The 11,901-nt window shown below is 37.4% G+C and overlaps 1 protein-coding gene across 1 annotated transcript; it reads left to right on the forward strand.

Moving 5' to 3' along the window:
- The first annotated feature begins 1,184 nt into the window (after positions 1–1,184).
- On the forward strand, positions 1,185–3,564 carry LOC112197411. The gene is made up of 8 exons (XM_040512605.1): positions 1,185–1,327; positions 1,429–1,581; positions 1,734–1,850; positions 1,928–2,169; positions 2,357–2,473; positions 2,637–2,729; positions 2,815–2,913; positions 3,115–3,564. The coding sequence occupies exons 4-8, from the start codon at positions 2,059–2,061 to the stop codon at positions 3,133–3,135; spliced, it is 441 nt and encodes a 146-aa protein (XP_040368539.1). The 5' UTR covers positions 1,185–1,327; positions 1,429–1,581; positions 1,734–1,850; positions 1,928–2,058; the 3' UTR covers positions 3,136–3,564.
- The last annotated feature ends 8,337 nt before the right edge of the window (positions 3,565–11,901 follow it).

An 11,901-nucleotide genomic window follows, 5' to 3' on the forward strand; every position in this document is an offset into this window, starting at 1 on the left:
AGAATCAGACTCCAATGGAGATAGTTGATTCTTAATGTTGAGTAATGTTATGGGATTGGAAAATATTAAAAAAAAAAAATTAAATTACTAGGTGATCCTTTTCATTAAGATATCATCACACTTTCTCTTTCCTTAATCTATTTGCTTCTTCCTATTAAAACAGGAGCTCAACCAAAAAAAAAAAAATTTACACGTTGTGGAATTAGGATTGCAAAACTAAGAGTTTCCTTTCATTTATTGAGAAATTGAAACCATCTAAGCAAGTGGACCAACTTTTACTAAGGCCCTTCAGTCGGAACATCTATTTTCAAATTTTTGGTGATCCTTCAAACACAGACTGCTTAATTATATTATTAATTACCAACATAGATGGCATATTGAAGCCAAATGACCATAACTAAAACAACATTTCTGGAAATGTGTCTAATAAATGCATACAAAATGTATTGCTTCCTCCTATACATTTTAAACCCAAACAGAGATCTTGGTTGTATGAAATGATAGAATAAAGCATTACCTTTACTTCCCGGTAGTGGAGAAGAACAATGTTTGACAGGTCCCTGCAGCAGAGGTCAAGTAAGTAAGACACTGGAACAAATTTTCACAATCTAAGTAAGACACTGAAACAAATTTTCACAATCTCATTTTTTAGCATGGTTAATTTAAATTTTCTTTTTCAAATCTTCTAGATGCACATACCTGAAAAGGAAGGCAGTCTTTAAAATTCAATGCTTGCAAATAAAAATATATATAGTGCAAACTGCTACGCCTTGAAAACAAAAAACTATTTGATAGATAGATGCAAATAACACTTTACATCCTATACAAAAAACTCATTTTACATTAAAATACTCACTCTTCAAGCATCGAATAAATGCCCTGGGTTGTATTAGCATTTGCATTACTCTATACCTTTTTGTTTTGTTTTGAATTAAGCGGTGGCTAAGTAACTGCAACTTCTTTTAATAACCTTTCATTGTTTTTCTATTCTCTTTAACATTATGGCTTTTCATTTATGTATGAAGTTTATGATTATTATTAGTCACGTGTATGTTCAACTTCTTTTAATAATCTTTCATTGTTTTTCTATTCTCTTTAACATTATGACTTTTCATCTATGTATGAAGTTTATAATTATTATTAGTCACATGTATGTTCAAATTTTTAATTAGCTCGGAATTTGATTTGGATATCCAATATAGTTGTAGTTTTGGCTCTTCTTGTAAGTCTTGCAAGTTAAACTTATTTTATTTCTCTTATAGTAACAGTGACAAAATGTCGAAACATCTTCGTTCGAACGTTTCCGGTGCCCAAAAGGCTAATGTTGGTATGTACAATACAATTTCTTTGCTACAAACATAGTATGTAATTATATAATTATTTTATTTATTTCACTCATGATTACTCAAAATCATGTTAAATGAACAGGTGTCACTATGACAAAACGGTGACGTGTATAAGCAAATGAACCTTCACTTCCAAATTCTTTGCAAGATGAACTTGATGTTCCTGATATGCCTATCTCTAATAGAACTACCCAAAGGGCTATTGCTAGTACCATTATCCAAAGGCCTACTATTGGTAAGTTAGACTTTGACCATTTTGAATTAGGTTATATATATTCTTTATGGGTCTAAAACAACTACTGCAATCTTAAGTTATTTCAACCCATGACTTGATTCCCAAAAAAAAAAAATAGAAATCATAAGTTAAAATTACATTGATTATAATAGGTGACTCAATGAATGCACACGTTCAGTGCCAAACTACTAACCAGCCATCAATAAATGCTACAACTGAAGGGTTGAATGATGCTAGGACATCAGTCGATATCCAAGGATCTACTATAGGTACTCATTGTGTTGCTTTGTTGTATTTAAAATTTATTAATTATACATGTGTACTTCACTAATTAAATTTTGAACAGAATGTCCAGAAAAAAAAAGTGCGTGGAAAGACAAGAGGTTTAAATGCTGATAAGGTGCATGAGCAGCTTGGTACTAAAAACCTGTGACTTTCAAGAAAGAAAATGGCAGACCCACAGGTCCATATGCGGAAATGTTTGCTAATGAAATTGGATTCACCATTCGGAACCATGCACCTCTAAATGTGAAAAAATGGAAGGAAGTAAAACCAGAAGATAGGACAAGTTTGATCAAAAGAATAACTGTGAGTAATTTTTTTTTCCTAAATAATTTTCTTATTTTATTATATAACTATAGTAAAATATTTTGTCTAACATTAAATTATTTATATGCAGACTAAGTACGACATTGACATGTCTCTATCTTGGGTTAAGAGATATGTGAATAAATCTTTTGGAACAGTGTTTGCTAACTTCCGTTATAAGTTAAAGAAGCATTTTGAGCAATTCTCAACAAAAGAGGAAGCATTAGAAAATAAACACAAAGATGTTAAAACTGAAGAAGAATGGGCTTTTTTGTGCACTTATTTTTTTAGTGAAGATTTTCAGGTACGTACAAGATTGTTTGTTTATTCTTTTTATTTTTGCTATAGTTGCTTTTCAAATACTACACTAATTTTGTTAATAATTTCTACATTTCAGTTTGCCTTTTAATGATGAGAACATAAAATTACAATTCCAAAATAATCATTTGATATGTTATACTTTCCAGATTGTTTCAGAGAAAAATTCTATTAATAGGTCACGTTTGAAATATCACCATAAAGCAGGGTCGAAGTCTTTTATGTCGCATCAAGAACAGATTGTAAGTTATCTATATAATTTTATTAATTAATATATTGTAACTATTATACATGTCTTAACAACATTTTTTTTGTTTAATGTAATAGGCTGCACAATCAGGGGAGATGCTAGGTGCAATTGAACGCTTTGAAATGGAGTACAAAAGCATTAAAAAAGGTTGGGACTTGGGAGCGAAAGAATTATGGGTAAGTGACCTATTGATGTATATAATATAACTTGAATTATAGATGTATAACTATATATGCATATTCATACGTAGATATGTATTTATATAAAAAACAATTACATAGATTAAGATGATGAATATACCTATAGATTACAAGAGATTATTTTGATTTACTAGGAACTAAGCATACACACTTAAATGTATTTTCTTTTATTTGCAGGATCAAATGGTTAAGATGTGAACTGAGACAACCCTTCCTGATGGGACTCGAACTATGAATGATGATGAAATATGTGCAAAGGTTCTTGGAGTAAAATCAGGCTACATCAAGGGTTGTGGTTTTGGCCCTAGGCCTCCACCATCTAGCACTTCTCGATCATCACTAGATGAAATGTCTGAGAAGAATAAAGAGTTAGAAGATAAACTTGAAGAGACCCGAGATACTATAAAGGCTCAACAGGAAAAGATTGATGCACAAAACATGCTGATCCAAGAATTGCAGGAGCAAGGCAAAAAGTTTGAGCAGTTCATGGCAACCTTTATGAACCAACAAGCATCAAGTTAGTTATGCGTATCTAGGATTTAGTATCAGTTAAACAAGTTAATTGATTTTTGGATCATTTTTAGTTCAGTATTGACTTTAGACTATTCCAATAAGTAGTTATGGTAGACAACATTATGAATTATTATTTTGTTTATTGTTTAACTAGTTTTGAATAAGAATCCTCTTTTTAGAATAAAATAATATGTATCGCTGGCAAGTCGTATCGTAATAAGAAGACAACTGCAACAAAAATAAATTTTCTCGCTATAGATTAAAATCAATAACGACAAAAATAAATTTTCTCACTGTAGACTGTAGATCCTACACTGACGGAAAACACATTCCTTGTTGAGTATCTTTATCGAGAAAACTTTTTCTTCTTGAAAAAGATACATATTACAATGAAACAAAATTTCCTCGCTGAAATCAGTTTATAGAGAGGAAAAACTTCCTCGCCCAAAGCTGTTTATAACGACGAAAATATTTTTGTCCCAAAAACTGTAGTCCAAACACCGACGAAAAACACATTCCTCATTGTTGAGTATCTTTATCGAGAAATCCTTTTCTCATTGAAAAGATACATTTTATGAAGAAACAAAATTTCCTTGCTGAAAACAGTTTATAGCGAAGAAAAACTTGGTCGCCCAAAGCTATTTATAACGACGAAAATATTTTCGTCCCAAAAACTGTAGTTCCAACGTCGATGGAAAACATATTCCTCCTTGTTAAGTATCTTTAACGAGAAAACTTTTTCTCGCTAAAAGAATACATGGTACAATGAAACAAAATATCCTCGCTAAAAAAAGTTTACAGCGAGAAAAAGCTTCCTCACCCAAAACTTATAACCACAAAAATTCGTCGCAGAAAAAGTAGTTTAAATATTTTATTTATTTACATTTTTTAATTTTAGTTATCATTGGCGAGGAAATAATTAATTTCGCTATGAAATCTAGTATGTCGGAAAATATATTTAACGACTATTTTCTAATCGTTGAACTTTTTTAACGAGAAAAAAGTATGGGTTTGAGTGAGGAAAGAAATTGTCTCTATAGAATAACAGTGAGACAAATAGATTTCATCACGGAAGGGGTTTGATGAGGACATTGTTTTTTCGTCGCTGAACCTTTTCTTGACGAGCATTCTCCGACGAATTGAAGACGAAAAGAATTTCCTCGCGGAAGTACTTCCGCGACGAAATGTCTGTTTTTAGCGAGGAATTTGTTTCTCGCAAATGAGGTTTTTTGTTGTAGTGAAGGTATGGTTAGAGTTGCTCTGCTTGTAACCAACCTTTCGCATGAACTGTGAAAATCTTCCAAACCAAGCACGAGGTGACTATTTGAGACCATACAGAGATTTTCTCAATTTGCATACAAACTCACTAGGAGAAGCAACTACATACCCTGGTGGAAGGTTCATGTATACTTCCTCGGCTAACTCTCCATGAAGAAATGCATTCTTGACATCAAACTGTCGGAGTGGCCAGTTTAAACTAGCAGCGAACGAGAGCAGAACCCGTATAGTATTCATCTTGGCAACAGGAGCAAAAGTTTCATCATAGTCTATACCATACGTCTGAGTAAATCCCTTTGCTACAAGACGTGCTTTGTATCGATTCACTGATCCATCTGCATTATGCTTCACGGTAAACACCCAACAACAACCTACAGCCTTCTTGCCTTGTGGCGAGTTGCCAAGTATTGTTCTTCTACAATGCTTCCATCGCTTCATCCATAGCCTTCCTCCACTTTGGATCCCCCAATGCATCCTGCACTTTGTTAGGTACTGATACAGCAGATATTTGATTCACAAAAGATTCATATGACTTAGATAACCTCCTAGTAGACATATAGTTAAGTACTGGGTATTTTGATTTGGCAGTAAGAGTAGGTTCATATTTTTTGGCTGATTGACCTCGAGTGGTCCTATGTGGTAACACATATTGCTCAACATTAGACTCACTACTACTAGTATCAGTGGGTGGACATACCTCAAATGGGTGATCTTCAGCACCAGGAAGCTGTGGGTTAGGGGTAGAAGCGATGGCAGGAGGGGCAGGTGTTGTGTCTTCAACCTCATTCTGAGTGATGGAACTGGAAACTGATGCTTCTGGTGCTGGAGGCGGCGAGTTAATATTCTCAACCGTATCCGTCAAAATACCTCCTGGATGTGTGGCTTCTCCTTCTCCTTCTGATTCCTCCCCCTCTCCATGATATAGCTCTTCAAAATATGAATTCTCCCCCTGAAGAGTTGTAACGGAAGAGGAGAAATAACTCATGTCTTCAAAGAAAGTAACATCCATAGTGACATAATACTTTCTAGTTGGTGGATGATAGCACTTGTATCCCTTCTGAGAACCGCCGTAGCCAACAAACACACACTTAAGGGCCCGGGCATCCAACTTAGACCTCTGATTTTTTGGTATATGGACAAAAGCAACACACCCAAAAACACGAGCGGGAAGATTATGAAATGAGGGTAAGGAGACATAAGAGGAAAGAACCTCAAATGGAATTCTGCCCTAAAGGACACTGGATGGAAGACGATTGATAAGATGAGAGGAAACATGTATGGCATCGCCCCAAAGATACTTAGGCATATGAGTACTAAAAAGAAGAGCACGAGCCATATCAAGTAAATGACGGTTTTTCCGTTCAGACACTTCATTCTGTTCTGGTGTTTGTGGACACGTGGTTTCGTGAACAATCCCATGGGTTTTTAAAAACTCTTGAAACACATGGTTAACATACTCCCCCCCATTGTCAGAACGAAGAACTTTAATGGTGCTATGATATTGTGTTTGAACAAGAGTACGAAATGTTTGAAAAGCAGGAAAGACTTCATCTTTGGTTTTAAGAAGAGCAACCCATGATAATCTCGTACAATCATCAATAAATAACACAAAGTATCTCATACCCGAGACAGTGGGCTCTCTAGAAGGTCCCCAAACATCAGAATGAATCAACTCAAAAGGAATAATACTTTTATTAGAAATACTAGGAGAATAAGTAGCACGATGACTCTTTGCCAAAACACAGGTTTCACAATGTAAAACAGACTCATCCACACCAATAAACAAAGTAGGCATGGTTTTTTTCATAAGACTAAAAGATGGATGCCCTAAACGGCGATGCCACAACCAAATTTCACTCAACTTATCAGAATTCGAAGTCAAAGCGGCTCGGGACTGTGCTCCTGGTTTCTCCCCTGCGTATGTCTGATCCAGATGGAACAACCTGCCCCTCAGATACCCCCGACCGACTATCTCTCTGGTAAGAAGATCCTGAAAAATCACATACATAGGATAGAAGGTTACAGAGCATTTAGACTCAGTGTTTAACTGTGGGACAGATATCAAGTGATGAGATAAGTCAGGCACATATAACACATTATGAAGTTCTAAAGTGGGAGTAAGACGCACTGACCCTAACCCTAACACAGGAAAAGCCTCACCATTGGCATTAGTTACATAGGATACTGGTGGGGAGGATAATTCAATAAAATACGATTTGTCATAAGTCATATGATCGGAAGCACCAGAATCAATAATCCATGTATCAGAACCAACAAAGTGAGAAACCTTTAAAGCGATACCAATTTTACCACGACCAGCTACAGAGGCTGTAGGGGTAACTCCACCTGCTGTATAATGATCTTGTCCAGCTACGCCATAGAAATCTGGTTCTTGGACCAATTGAACAGCAGCTGCTTTCGCCTTAGGACGATAACCTTGCTTTTTAGGTTTGAGGTGCGGATTCAGCTTCCAGCAAGTCTCCCAAACATGCCCAAGGTCGGTACAATAAGAACACTGAGGACGAGAACGGTTGGTGAAGCCTGGTGGGGGTCCTTGCTGATGAACTGGTACTGATTTCTACTGCTGAAGAAAAGGTGCTAGTGCTTGAATAGCTAGGCTAGATACTTCAACTTGCGCCTGTTTGAGACTTTCCTGCTGAGACTCATCCTTACGAATGTATGTGAAAGCTGTGGTCAAGCTAGGAGGGTCTGGCATTCTAAGCAACTCTCCCTTGGCACTGCTATGCTTCTCATCAAGCCCTCTCAGGAATACATGAACCCTTTCTAGCTCCTTCTCCTTCTGGTACCACACAAGATCTTCCTGATTCTTGATTTTGCAAGGACGTTTCTGATCAATTTCAGCCCATATATTCTTCAGCTTGGTGAAATACACAGCTACTGGTTGCCCATACTGTTGCATACTAGCTGCCTTACACATCAATTCATGTACCTGTATAAAATCGGACTCGTTGGTATACAAATCCCCCAACATCTTCCATATTGTTTCAGCAGTCTCACATTCTTCCACCAACTGTAGCACATCTTCAGTCATGGCTTTGAATAAGAGAGCCATCACAGAGCCATCATCATCCTCCCACTTAGCATAAGTGGCCGCATCTTCCTCACTAGGAGCTTTGATTGTCCCAGTCACGTGCCCCATCTTGTGTATGCCACAAAGATGGACAGACATAATCTTCTTCCATGTTCGAAAATTGGTACCATTGAGTTTTGGACCTCCAAAAGAACCCCCGTCTAAATTTCGGACAGAAACCTCAATCTTTTGGACCTCATTGATCTTAGAACCCTGTCCTTCACTTCCATCACCACCCATCGCAACACTATAGTAGCAGTAATCACACAATCACAGAATATGTAGCGGAAAAGATAGAAGACTCAAAGAAAAGATTATAATAGAACGTGCATATTTTTTTTTTTTTTGGAGAACCTGTTGCACGGATCAGGTGGATGCACGGGTTGACAGCAACTTGGTAACGGGTCGGGTTGACTTGATGCTGGCTTGGTTGCAGAAGAAGCCGCCAGTCTGGTAATCACAGAACAACGCCGGGCAGGTAAGAGAGGACGACGCTGGTCTGGATTGATGAAAGGAGCGGCGGCGATCTGGGGCTGAAGCCGATGCCGACTGGGCAAGAGAATGCCGACTGAATCAAGAGAAGCAACGACTGGGCAAGAGAGCTCCGACTGGGTAAGAGGAGCGACGACGTCGCCTGGGCAGGAGCAGCGACGGTGGTCTTAGGCAGCAGATGAGGCCGACTGAACTCTGAACGACGGCGATCTGTTTGACACAAGGTCGGTCTCTAAAGAGAAGAAGACCTGTCTTGATTAATAGTAGAAGATGAAAAAATCCAAACCCAAACAAAAGGGGTTAGCTATGTATCAATCCCTCGGATCGAGGGAAAGGAAAGAAACTAAGGAGACAAAGTCCTTTCGGATCTTTGCTCTGATACCAAGTCAAAGAGAGTAAGAACTTGGGAAAAATTGAGAGAATGAATAGTTTTTTTTTTATCTTATTAAACCCATTATGTGGTGTATATAAACAGAGTACAATTGTACTACAACTACTATACTACACAACATATACAAGGTAAGTAGTTATAACAATATATTCCCTTATAGTCTATTCCTAATAGATGATGATGACTCACACTAACATTTTGGATGGACAATCACATAATAAAATCCTTATTTGCTAAGGAAATGATGGATGACAAGGAAAAAACATTAAATTATTTCAGCCTCAAAATGACTTTCAAAATCCATTGAGATAATTCAGCTATGGCAAGGTCAACAATGTCTCCCTCGAGAACTTTTACTCGGTGCACAAGTTTGGTTAGATAATCACTTGAGAGCCAAAATTCATGTTCCCAAACTGTGTCGCATCACTCGCATGCGCTCTACTTGGAAGAAGCCTCCACCTGGGTGGTTAAAGTGTTTGCTTACATGGAGCTTTTGATCCTCACACAAGGTCAGGTGGTGTAGTGATAGTTGTTAGAGATTGGCTTGGTAATTTTCATTCTGGGACAGCCTGTAGTATTGCTCATGTTTCATCTCCAGCGCACATCGAAGCTTGTCGCCTTGTCCATGAGATATCATGGTCTCTCCCCTATCAAGTTCGTGACAGATTCACTTCAGCTGGTGCAGGCAGTCTCATCTCCGTCCTTGTCTCATTTGCAACTAAGACTTATTTCTGAAGATGTGGCTGACTTGTTTATGCAATTACCAGGTTGTTCCTTCACTCACACCTTTCGTGAAGGTAATGAAGCTGCTCATAAGTTAGCTCGTATGGCGTTAGCGACCGAACCTTGTGATATTTATTTTTCTTCCACTCCACCTATTCTAGAGGAAGTCATCTCTGCAGATCGATTGTAACTAATTTATTTATCGTTTGTCTAAGTAAATTAAAAAAAAAAATGTTCTTGAAAAAAAAAAATTGGTCATAGATGCATTTGCTAATTAGTTTACAAATTTTTTATTTGAATGCTATCACTCTTCCACATAGAAATTAGTGTGAGTTAGGATTTACAGCTTTCACATAGAAACTAGTGTGAGTTATCTTCCACATAGAAATGAGTGTGAGTCAGGGTTCAGGGCTTCCACACAAAAATCAGTGTAAGTAGTCATTTTCTACTCACACGGATTGAACTAAATTTAATTATGGATAAACAGTGGGGCCCATGACAAAGATCACACTAGCTTCTAAAATCATGTAAGATGAGCGTTAAACCCCCTTCGGGAGAGCATGGAAAAAACAAGTCGTGTGTACCGTAGGTAAAAGCTTTCACACATTGAAAACCATGTGAAAGACTTATTTCATACAAATTTAAATATGTGGATAATTGTTATTTGGCTAGTAGTGTTCTAAGCTGTTATTTGGGTGCTTTGGATGGCCTTGCCTGGTGTAAAGGCACTTTTGATCACGGTTGTATGGTAGTGAAATCACCATGGCCGAGCCCAAAATCTTGTCCATTTTGTCTGAGTTAGCGAAGACTAGGCCCAACAAATTTCGAAGGATTTGAAAATCCTAGGAAGTTTGCTATTGTTTTACTCCCGGCAACTTCTTCCTCATTCACAATAGTGAACTGATTGTGCGTTATTTTCAATGAAGTGCTTAGGAGGGTGCGTATGGTGTGGGAGCTAGAAAAGCATGAGTTTCAAAAGAAGAGGTCCCAGTAGTGTTGTATACTGGTTGAGGTATATGAGATAAGGGGTTTGGACAGTAGGTGAGTTTGAAAGGATGGAAAGCTATGGATGGATGTGGAAGAGAGGAAGCATGGGAGAAGAAGAGTGCTAGAGAGCTTGCTAGCACACTCCATTATGATCCCTTTCTTAGTTAATAACACAGCTATTTATATGCAATTCCAGCAGTTAATTAAAGGAATCTCGATTAAAGGTTTGTACTGCTGGGTAAAGAGATGGCTTGGGTTAAAAGCGTGTCCTGGATTTTGTACTGCCTCTTGGTCTGTTAGGTTTTTTCTAAAGGAGATTGTAGAACAGGTTTGACAGATTTTCTGCCATAATTTAGGTAGGATTTGCTGCTGTGATTGTTGTTACACATGTACGGGTAAATTCACTGTTATGTAAAAAGGATGCTTGGTTGTCTCGTTAGGGATTATAAGAGAATTATTGGTAAAGATAGTTGTTGTTTATGATTGATAAATAAGGCTTGGCAATTTGTGTTATCTCTTTTTCACTTACCCATATTAAAAGTTAGGCTGTTGGGCATGAATTTTGGTCCCAAGTCTAAAATTACCAACGAGCCTAAAACTAATAACGGGTCTCATGTAATTCCGTTACATTCCACACCACACCCATTCTTGTAAACCCCAAATGCGTGAATGTGGCTTGGGTCCACGTGCATGGCATGAAGATTCGTGTGTAATTCGCCTTTCTTTTTTATTGAGCTGCAATATGAATTGGGACTGCTAGCTGGATTTTTGGGCATTAACACCTGGTCTATGCCCTTGCTGTCTCTGGCTAGTCTGTGTTTGTTATGTTGAGCCCTTCAGTTGAGTCTTGTTGTATTGTAATGTTCTATTTGATTTTTCCTTTGGAGTTGCTACTTGCCAAATAATAGACCCAATACCTTAGGGTTAAGCGGGGTGCACATACAACAACCATTACCTAACTCGACTATGCAAGAAAAACATGAACATACTACCGATCACCTTATCTCTACAAGCTTGCAAGCTTAGTATGGTGTAATGTTCTTATCCTATTAATAGAGCCAGAAAATAAAACTTTAGTTGTTAACTAGAATTTGTTCCCGCGCTTTGCTGCAGGTTTTGGAATGAAATATGAAAGTTTAGAAGGATAGAGAATGTAGTTGAGAAGTAAATTCTGATGGCAAATCATTTATAACAGAAGATGTTGATTGTGTCCTAATAACATTACCACTAATATAGCTAGATGTTATGGTAGTGTTCAAAAAATAGGTTTTCATAGTTTAAAGTTAACATAGTTACAGTTGCTGCTGGATTAGCTTGCAAAAAATAGGTTGTTTTAGTTGCAAGCTAGCTTAGTTACAATCACTGCTTGATCTGCTTGCCAAAAATAGGTGTATGCTGAAAAGTTGTTAGCCTAATGATGGGCAGTTATGGAGGTTGTCCAAAAAGTTGCTCCCTCCAGCTCTATCTACACAAAGTGTGTCATCATACT

Source organism: Rosa chinensis, chromosome 1 (genome assembly GCF_002994745.2).
Source record: "Rosa chinensis cultivar Old Blush chromosome 1, RchiOBHm-V2, whole genome shotgun sequence".
In the NCBI taxonomy this organism is placed as follows: Eukaryota; Viridiplantae; Streptophyta; class Magnoliopsida; order Rosales; family Rosaceae; genus Rosa; species Rosa chinensis.